At 36.3% G+C, this 11473-nt stretch overlaps 1 protein-coding gene across 1 annotated transcript; it reads right to left on the bottom strand.

Annotated features, from left to right (window-relative positions):
• Positions 1–693: 693 nt before the first annotated feature.
• Positions 694–8287, bottom strand: LOTGIDRAFT_233861 (hypothetical protein). Its single transcript, XM_009060806.1, has 9 exons — positions 7949–8287; positions 6225–6368; positions 5497–5645; positions 4839–4930; positions 4334–4430; positions 3635–3853; positions 2703–2798; positions 1765–1921; positions 694–878 (listed from the first exon to the last, which is right to left on the bottom strand). The coding sequence occupies exons 1-9, from the start codon at positions 7992–7994 to the stop codon at positions 709–711; spliced, it is 1170 nt and encodes a 389-aa protein (XP_009059054.1). The 5' UTR covers positions 7995–8287; the 3' UTR covers positions 694–708.
• Between the last annotated feature and the right edge of the window lie 3186 nt (positions 8288–11473).

The raw sequence follows: 11473 nt of genomic DNA, 5'->3' as shown, positions 1-11473 counted from the left end.
GACGTAAACCTGTCTCCGCCACTGACTGGTTAATGTTGTATCGAACAACTCTGCAATTTTCTTTTTGGTCTTATGATAAGATGCAAGGTCGAACTGAACCCTGTTTGAGACATTAAGTAGGAATATTGTTTAGGAATGTTTAGTTACATGTATATAGTCAAATGTTTAATGTGAGATCTTATAAAGATCGAGTTTGTTTTTGTGTTCAAATTAACATGTGATGTTTATGAAGCTATAATACTAGACATTTTATATAAACTTTTAATACGAATATACTTTTTATGTTTTCGGAATTATGTTTGGTTTATTGGTTCCTAACGCTGATTTTTATTTCCTCGGTTCGGAAGTCAAGGGGCTTCAACTAGTTACAGGCCACCTAGCAAACCCTACAAACCCTTCCCTAAAGCATTATAAAGAGTATGGGTGTGGAAGAACAATAAAAACTATTTAAAAATCTACGCGAACCTTCTGTTGGTAGTCGTGCACAACATTGTCGTTGGTTCTTCCTGTCTCTCAAGCTGGACCTCGCCAAAGTAGACCCAATTTCAATGAGTTTGGTGGCTGGGACGACTTGAACACCAGTGGCGTACCCCCTCCCCACTTTCAAATTTCTTAGTATTTAACATAAGGACAAAATGGTATAACAACAGCCCTACACCTTATTATCCATAGAAAGGCTGAACATCAGATGTTATAAAATTAATATTATTAATAGACTGATAAAGATATAAACATAACAAAAAACAGAGAGAAGACTGATGGTAGATGTTTGATACTGACAGATACTGTATCAGTAGTAACTACTGCCAGAGAACCCAGACTAATCTTAGTATAACTTATAGCAGGGTAATCAGCATGCTTCTCAGCTTCTGACATATCTGAAAATATAATAATAGTCCGAAACATCTGCCTCTGATAGACGTTTTGACAGTTATCGTCTGAAGTAGTCGACATCGGACAATTATCAAAACATCTATCAGAGGCTGGAATAAAGGCAGATGTTTCGGTCTTATATAATAAAAGAGTCCAAACCAAGATGATATTTGTGCCTATAATGAACAATATGTGTATTTTGGATTATCAGCACTGTATCCATCTTCACAATGTCAAGCTATTCTGAACTTCATCTTATACCTTGACTGCTATGTACAAGATGGAGGTTCATAATAGTTTTTAATATCTTGGTGGTATATATAATGTGTAACTGTGAAAAGATCTGAATGATCTGACTAAAATGCAGCTTCAGATATTTCGCTTCTCTTTGTTCCACTCTCTGCAGAACGCCCGGTGAGGCCCCGTGTGCTACAGATTGTAGACTTTGAAGATCCCTAGACAAGTTGGAAATTAAAAAAAGAGCAGGCTAATGCCACTGTCCTGGCAAAATTACCCTCATTGCACCCTGAATGGCGTTTCCCGTCTTCATTAACCCACATGGTGCAGAAAAGTAGTGCGTAAAACTCCATTCATTGCATTTAATTTTTGAACCAAGATCGACGAAATGGTAATATAAGTAAAAAGTATCAAACCACTGTAAACGACTTTGGAAAGCATAGTGAAGTATGTTGGTTGAACAATTTCATGAAAGCATGAATGTAACAATATTCTAGTTTAGATGAAAAGCACGTGCAAATTACTTACTGACATTTATGATTGTGAATTCGAATGAATAATGGATCTATATTTCTTTAACCTTGTCCCCTTTTAACCGTGCACTTGTATGTATGCTCTCTGTTCATCGCTTTAAAAATGTCGATATATACTTACGTGGAAGCGTCCCACCATAAGCTAAAAATAAATACCATTTCTCTGTAAGGTTAAAGTTCACAGCACCATTATCGTCAAATCTCGGCAAAGAACTTTGGGTGAAGCGACAAAATAATCGACCATCTTCTTTTTTGGTTTCGACATTTGTAAAATTTTGCTGAAAGAAATATGGTGTATGGTAGTCCGAAACATCTTCCTCTGTGCCAGTCTCTGGTGGATATTTTGACATCTGTCCAAATAGTTATCTGGTTATCAGAGGCTGCATTAAGCCTAGTATTGTTAATACATGTACATGTATATGTGAAGGCGTAAAAGCGAAGTTCTACTGGAATTTTAGAAACAAGACCATTTTGAAAATATTGTACTGCATCAAAAACAGAATGATCAATATCAATGAAAAGAATTGGACAAATGGTATTAGCGATAAATGTATGAAAATTTCAATTTTTGTTCTAATTCTCAATCGGAACATTTTAGTGTGTCATCATCATCATCATCGTGTGACTTCTACATTTCTTAAATACATTTATTCTTACTCAATTTGAAGACGTTATGCATTTACTTTTTCTGGTTAGTTTCTTCGGCAAAAAATATTATTGGGTCACATGATTGATAGTTCTAATTAAATCGTTTTACACGCTCGTGGATTAGGACATAATGTGTTACAATGCAGCGAAGAAATGAAATGAAACCAAGTGTTTTATGACATCACTAATTGTATAATATGCAAAATCAAACTTTTCGATTAGTGACGTCATAAAACGCTTAGTTTTAGTGAAATTGCAGAACCACAGACGGCGGATTAAAATTTGGAATGGTGCAAATTGATGATATCAATTTCCACGATACACATCAAAATTTTAGAAAACAATCCCTTTAAATCTACATAATCATTTATCATTCGAGACATATTTTTAGATTGAGTTTGGACGACTTACCGTGTATTGTCGAACATTCCATACATCAGGGTTATAGGTGTACTGAACCTCCACATTATCAGGACCAGTGGTACACAGGAAAGCTAGGTCCTCACCCTGCAAATAGTATAACATCGGAGGACATTTATTACCTGGAGCGTCTTTATCTTAGAAGGCTCTGTATAGTGAAGAAATTCGACTCAGTGCTGCTATTTTCAAACCCAACCTCAATCAACCATCTTCACAATGTCACAGCTATTATGAACATCTTCTCATACCTTGACTACAAAAGCCACCTTTCTAGTATCACAGAAGTTTTTGAATGCAGCGATCTGATTGCATCGTACGCCGGCGAATACAACCAATCAGAGGTATATCCATGATACAAGAATAGTAGCTATTGCAGTCAAGCTATAAGAAGAAGTTCGTAAAAACATTGTGAAGATATCAATCAGTATGAATAGATATATACAAGGTCACATCTAATACATGTAACTCCAAAATGCATCCAGTAAATCCAAATTAACTTTACATGCGTTATCATCAACATGAAGTTTCCAAAAAGTTAAGAACCAAAGTCACAGAGTGGTACTAGATGATTCGCAAGATTGTTCATGTTCTCCTCTAACTTAGGCTAGGCGGCCGCGGTGGTTCAGTGAGATAGACTGACCCTGTCAGTGATGCAGGTAAGAGGAGCCGACATGGGACAACAAACCGAGGCCCCATATGCTACAGGCTATGCACGTTCAAGATCCCTCGACAGTAGGAAATCGAAAAGATAGCAGGCTGATATCGCTGTCCAGTCCAATTTTTGCCTTATTGCATCATACATAGCGTTGCCCGTCTTCATTAGCCCTCATGGTGCAGAAAATAGGACGTAAAACTCCATTCATTTCATTTCATTTCCAACCTAGGCCAAGAATATGTAAAATATAAAACTAGTTTAGTCTTACCATCTTTTTATCTTTTGAAAACCCGACTCCGATCCAACCCTCTCCATGAGTAGACGGTCCAACCATTTCAAACGAATAGGTTGAATCTGGATTCATTTTGTACGATACCCCAATGGTACAGTCTGGACCTGAACAAGATGGTGGGTGAAAGAAACAGCCTTTTGACTTCCCACAAGTCTCCCATGAAATTTGAGTAAATATGGAAGTGTAGTTCGGCAACTGCAATAAACCAGAAACATTGGAAACATAATTACTGGTAATCTGTTTTTTTTTCTACGAGACAAAGGAAAGTAGTGCAGTGTACAATGAGGGTAATTTTCAGAGACAACTATCGAGGGAGTTGTGAGAGCAACGACTAGATGATCATTATTATCGTACCGTTGCTAGATGATCAGCTAGATGATCAATATCATCGTAACGTTGCTAGATGATCATTATCATCGTACGTTACTAGATGATCATTATCATTCACTGTTGCTAGATGATCATTATCATCGTACCGTTGCTAGATGATCATTATCATCGTACCGTTGCTAGATGATCATTATCATCGTACCGTTGCTAGATGATCATTATCATCGTACCGTTGCTAGATGATCATTATCATCGTACCGTTAAGACATTACAACCGGAACATGAACAAAACCGTTCTTCGTCTCAGATCTCAGATCCCTATGTAAAGAAAAAAGAAATTCTGACCTGAAATTGAGCCGGTGTAACAGCTACAGAATGATTGGGCTGGATCACTGTTTCTATATCATGCCAGAAAGTAGTAAAGTTATGGACCACTGTCGCTCTAAATTAATAAAAAGCTTTTTTAGATAAATATTAGATCCCGTTTCAAGAAAGAAAGAATAACAATTTTGTACAAGGAGAACTTCGGATTACGATGATCCTACCATGGGCTGGTCCTTGGCTAAATCTTAATGATATTTTCCGGATTATCTTTACCCATTTACAACTGGGTAACTACAAATGAGAAATCTGCAATATGTTCAGTCAATTCTGTGGGTCATGCAATTTAAGCTTTTGTGAATTTTGACATTAAATTTTAGCTGAATATCAGGAATCACGGACATCTGAGGGAAAATGGCCCCGATACACATGAAAAAGATTTATAACCTCTTTTAACCTTTTAAGGCGCCCCTATATACTTCTCCAAAGGCCCTGTGAAGAATCGGATAAATTACTATGCCAGACTTACGTAAAGAGAATGTTGCCAACATTATCTGGTGGTGCTTTCCATTTAATAGTTAAATTGGTTACTGTTTTATTGTTGCTGTGAGTAATCAGGTTCTGTAAAAGGATGATATTTCAATATTAAAAAAATGGATACAGTGTACTGTGTGTTATCCGATATCTGAGTATTCCGACATTCTGCGTAATCAGACATCAATTTCCGGTCCCGATTGATTTCATTCTTACGTGAGTTTAAAAAACTTGACATTCTGTGAATGGCAAATTACGACACTAATCAGTAGTCCCGACATTCAGAAAAATCAGTATAATTCGACATCTAGTCATCTTAATCACTTAATATAAGATTGCCACCTGGTGTAGTTTCGATTTGAAAGCATATTAGCCAATGGAAACGGACAAAGAGAGCATGGGGAAACTTTTGCAGACGGAGCAACCTCGGCAAATTCTTTTTGTAGTCAGGGATCTTAAACGGCATTTGGGCACAACTGAATGGTCAGACGTTTTTCTCGTCAGCCTTTCTGACCAATACCAGTGACGGGCGGTTCTTTCTCAAACCAAGGGTGAGGCCATGCTCATCTTTTATAACCCCGAACTCCTGGTTCTCGCTGTGCTACTCACAATCTTTAGGTTACGATGTTTTATGATTGAATAAGACTACTTACATTTTTACCAAAGTAACAGTTCTGTGTTTGTAATTTATCTTTGGGGTACTCTGTGAATTCTCCCAGTATTTCCTCAGTATTACCCGATACACGATGGACTCTCATCTCTACACCTTTAAATGTCATATCATCGTCTGCTTTAATTACAGCTGGAAAATCAATCAGAAAATACAGATGAGCATCGTATTCAGCCCAGATTCCTCATTCACTTAAATCGATTCATCAAAAGATATTGATTAAGTGTGCTACCTAGCTCATCCCTATAAAATTGGTCATTGCATGCCACATATTTCAGAATCTTACAGAAAGTCAAATTTGCATGGTCACCTAACCGAGGGGGGGGGGGGGGGGGTTTTGGTAAGGAGGGGGCGGTGCCCTACCTAGAGCTATATTCGCCCCTCCCCCCTGCAAAATTCGAACAAATTCTCAATTGAAGCCGAAATCAGTCTCTATCAGATACCCCCCCCCCCCCCATCCCCCCTCCCCATGTGCAATTGCGACCGATCCCCTTGTAACTAGTTACAGGCCTGCTAAAATTTGTACCGTCATCTGTTTTCGGCGGAGGTTTTTCCTTGCGATTTATATATAACTCAATATACCTAAAACCCGTTTCTTTAAAGTACCACCGATTTGAAAAGGAACCTCATATTTCGTTCCCAGTCACAGAGAGTAATGATTTTCCAGAATTATATTTTTACAAAATAAGAAAGAAACTTGACCAAACTTACCTGTCAGCTCCTCACTGGGGCTATATGTGGCTTTACTAACGTGTATTTTAAAGGGCGAGGGTGTGGTCTGATGATGGGTGCCTCTGTGGTGTGGATACATTGTCAGACATAATCCAAACGGAGCTCCGGATCCAAATCCATCAACTGAAAATAAATCAGAAATATCTCTATTAAAATGATGAATATGCATAAATTGTCTTAAATGGATTGTAAAGAGGTTTCTTACTTTTTATGTGTATCGGGGTCGCTCAAAGTATCAATTTGCATCATTCCAATTTTCAATCAGACATCTGTGGTGTCCGCGATACACAATTTAGTAAACCTCTTTACAATCCCTTTAATACTCCTATCATTAAATCATTTAATCAATTCCAAAATAAATGATGTAAAATAATTATAAGTTTTGAGTTAGTTGGATTGAAGAAGGGAGCTTGAAGACGACAAGGTGACAATTTTATGCAGTGACATAACGTTACCTTTTCAACTCGAGGTTTGCGTTATGAGCCTCACTCTGGATTCAATATGTCCGACGCCTGAATAATTATCTTATTTATCATCTTTTTCCCGCTACAACGTGTCAAACTTTTGATGCATAATATATTATGAAAGTGGCATATAGCGTATCATAACTCCTGTAGTTCTTAGTTCCGATGACAGAGTTAACACTTGAGAAAAAACGATATTTATCTTAACAGGTTTGCAATTTTTACACAATACTTTGACATAATGACGCGTTCTTAAACTGTTTTCAAATATTCTTTTTTTTATATAATCAAGGTGTGTATGGAGGTAGAACGTTGCCAAAACTATTCAATGTGTCGAAAGCTTTAAAATATTACAAAATACATAAGTCTCAGTGTTGCAACTGTTTCTTTTTATTAGCCAATTCTTTTGGATCAACAGGCATGAAGGCCGAAGGACAGTTAAAAAGCGTTCCGGGCAGTTTTAAAGAAGTTGACCAGTTTTCTATCTGCAAGATTGTCAGTCCGGTTAGTTGGATCATCTGACCCTGTATTACACACTTTATTGGCTCTTTCATAACTTACCAAATCTCTGTCGAACAGTGCAAGTACCAGAGTGAAAAAGAGTAGTCCTTTATTCTCATTTGAGATATTTTTCGATCATCAATTTGAGGTCATTTAAAGAGGCAGGTATGGCTGAATCATTTTACCAGTGACGTATATTAACCTTCACGACAAATACACAGACACAATTTTTGTTGTTGGACGTTTTGTAAACTGGTCCCCCATTTCATCTAAAGCTTCGCAACGAAGATAAGCGAACACGACAGGGTACCAGTTTAGACGTTTTGTTGTCAGCTAGACGTATGAGAGTCCAATTCAAACAGATTTCTGAACACCCGTATTTTCAGCATAATCATCACATGGATGATTCTGTGCCTCGCTGAAAAAGGTCTTACCATAAGTCTTATGGCTTCCAAATAACACCGGGATCATCTTACTTATATCGAAATCTTGAAACCGAGAGAAAATGTTACTGGAAAACGTGACTTGTAACTGGTTGTTTGGCGTCTGAGGTTTCTATTCTTAATAGTCCAACTTTAGATTCGTTAGGCAATTTGTAAACGTCGACGGATTTGACTGAAATTCGACCAGAAGAATTATTTACTAAAAGGAAAAGAATACCGCCCTGTACATTGAAATAGGCAAAGGTTCGAAATTACATGAAAAACACTCTAATGTATATAGATAGATTTAACTCACCTCCTGTCAGGATTGTTATTACTATAGTTAATATCTTAACCAACATTTTGAATTTTAAACTTCAAACTTCTTTAATCACAAAAATTTTGGTAAAAACTTTCGTTTAATACACACTGATCAAAATCGTTAAAAATTTCGAAAAAAAAAGATTTCAGATTTCTTCAAATTTCAGGGTCTTTTTTAATCGAAATCGTCGAAATCCGTGAGTTATTTCCAGTTTCCAACAGTGTCACTGAAGATATCCTACACTGCAGTCGCCATTGAAACAGGTTAACAGGAAATAAGAATAATATAACGCATAAAATGATGTACACATTTAAATATCACTTTAGATCCAGCAATGTACATATCAAATATCAAAATGTTAACAAAGCGCCGAATTGGTTTATATATAGCTTCAATGAAGATAAAAAAATCAATGATTTTGAAATAACTATTCAAGAACTGTTAAAGGGAAACTTTCATCTAGTTTTACACAAGCGAGCACTAATCATAGAGATGTTCAACTGAAACTTCTGTTGGATTTTAGACGAATGTTTCCCTTTGTTTCCACTGTCCAACAGCAACAATGAGTTTATTATTCTATAGTGATAAATATACAATATCGCATAAATTAAATCGACCATTTGCCCTACCTTTAACATAATCCGAAGTATTTTGTTCGTTAAGTAATGTAAGAAAAAACACAATAGCTCAAAATCTACCAAAATAGCCCTTTAATTTTAGAATCCGTACAGTATTGGAGCTGATAGAATCCGTCATGTTTGGAGTTTCGTCGTTTAATTTTTGATTGGTTGAAATTTGAAGTTTCTAGAAGTGGTGACTTTAAATTGGAAAAAACAGTGTTAAGTAAATAAACATTTTATATTTATCCACATCTAACTGTCATTTAAGTCTACCTGTAATAGTTAAAAGTCAACAATCGGGCTCCGTAAACCCTCTACCGTGAAAGTTCGGCTGAGGCTCTTCAACAGATTCGGGTTTACGAAAAGTGCCGAGGATTGTCGAATGATAGCTCTGCTGGAACAGAGATCTTCTGGGGTTAAGAATACATTCGGACCGAGTCGGTTTATAAGAGAAGTTTTGGTCTATGTATAAAATGTGGATTTGAAAGTTTAACACTATATAATATTTACTCAATGGTTTTACAAGTTAATTAACATTTGAACCAATGTTAGAAAAGCATGACATGAACTATAGACCTATATCGTTGATATTTGTAAACATGTCACCAGTTAGTACAAAATATGAATTCGAACTTTAAACGTGAATTTAATAAACCACAATTTAAAGAAAATTCACCAATATACAAAGGGGCCACAGAACAGAAAATTAGTCACGTGAAATGGATTCTTAAGTAACAAGATAAATTGGTCACAGTAATGTTTGCTCCAGTAAATTGGTCACTGTGATATGGTAAGGTAAATTGGTCACACTAGTAGGGTCAAATAGAAAATTGGTCAAGGTGAATTGCCGCAATTATATGGTCACAAGGTAAATTGGTCACAGTTACATAGTCACAAGGTAAATTGGTCACGCTAGTGTGGTCAAAGAGTAAATTGGTCAAGGTAAATTGCCGCAATTATATGGTCACAAGGTAAATTGGTCACAGTGATCAGTGATATGGTCACAAGGTAAATTGGTCACAGTGATCAGTGATATGGTCACAAGGTAAATTGGTCACAGTGATCAGTGATATGGTCACAAGGTAAATTGGTCACAGTGATCAGTGATATGGTCACAAGGTAAATTGGTCACAGTGATCAGTGATATGGTCACAAGGTAAATTGGTCACAATAATATGGTCACAAGCCAACAGTAATTGGTCAGTAATATGACCACACGGTGAATTTGTCACATTCCCAAGGTTATATGGTCCCAAGGTAACAGTAATATGGTCACAAAGAAAATTGGCCACGGTAATTTGTCAAAGATGAATTGGTCACAGTAACATTATACGGTCACAAGGTAAATTGGTTACAGACAGTAATATGGTCACAAGGTAGTAGATCACAGTGTAAAAGGCTATAGTCATACGGTCACAAGGTAAATTGGTCACAGTAATTTGGTCACAAGGTAAATAGGTCATAGTAATATGGTCACGAAGTAAATGGACTACAGTATTTAAGAGACATAAGTTACATTACAAGGTTACAATTTACATATTTTCCTATCATGATTACTTTTTGTTAAGTCTTTTGATTTGTTTTGCTTGAATAAATGAATGAAAATAGACTATTTCAATGAAACCAAATATTTTACAAGAGCATCTTTTTATTTGTCGAATATTTTTATCATTCGTTCACTTATTTCCTTGAGACGTCTAAACAATCGACATTTTTTTATGCGGAACTGCATAAAGATCAAGAAGGAAACGATATTAAGTTCGTCTGCTATTGTTTCAAAATTCAGTCTTTGTGTAGGGGATATTGGGATAGTTGGTCATTATTCGTTGGGTGGTCAAAGGGGGGGAGAATCTGGGTATAAGATTATAGTAGCTTGATTTGCAATTGGGGAGTTTGTGTGTGTGTGAGGGGGTGTGCGTGAGGGGGGCGGGTGTTACATGGGGAGGGGGGGTACCGATACTCAAACCCCCTCCCACCGTACAACAGCGCTTCTCCCTTGGCAAGATAGTGTCTGTATATATTCATTGTGTGTGTTGTCAATAGTAAGACGAGGCCATCCCTATTTGAATATTTATTTGTATTAAGAATTATATTAAATATTGGGTGATTCAGTGTTAGGTTATACAAATAGACTATTATTGTTATTGTGGTTTAGTAAATTTATTCAAACGTGTTTTTGCATTATTTAAGATACAAACTTTAAATACTGTTAACCGTCACACTATTCACAATTGTTGAGTTGCAGACAAAAGACACCAATCCCCATTATTGAGGTTTTTTTGGAATTTGGGTGAACGGGTTTGAAAAATCTATTCTTGAAATCAAAGCTGGAGGGGCCGATTGGGGGTCACATGGTTGTCAATGGGGGCAATAGTACTAGGCATTTAAGAACTGCCTAATTGTTTTACTGGGGATTGAAGGGGGTGGCGGCATTAAAACGCCCCTGAAGTAAAGGTCGTGGCACTAAAATATTTTCTTATTTTTACCTAAGTGAGAGTTTGTTATAATATCATATTTTTGATTATTTCATAGCATTAGATGTAATAGTAAAATCATATTTAGTCAAATTAGTCATTTGTAAATTCTTAACAATTTTAAATGGAAGATTTAGTCAATGCTGATTTATAACAGTAGGTAAGATTCTAAAAATGATTTTGACACATTTAGAAATATTAATTAATATACAAAATATTTTCTTCAAATTCAAAACTAAAAGTAGGAAATACAAGTAGAACGTCTGGACCCTGCTGTGTGGGGTGAAAGTCGGTTCAAGGTGGTCATCTAAATATAAACATAGAAAATATGTTAAACCCAGAAATATATATTTCACCTTTTGATCATTTCCCACTTCGACTGTTCACCATAGGACATACAACATATGTAACATAGTTACATGGAG

The sequence above is a fragment of the Lottia gigantea genome, assembly GCF_000327385.1.
Source record: "Lottia gigantea unplaced genomic scaffold LOTGIsca_44, whole genome shotgun sequence".
Lineage (NCBI taxonomy): Eukaryota > Metazoa > Mollusca > Gastropoda > Lottiidae > Lottia > Lottia gigantea.
This window is presented reverse-complemented; position numbering and strand designations above follow the sequence as displayed.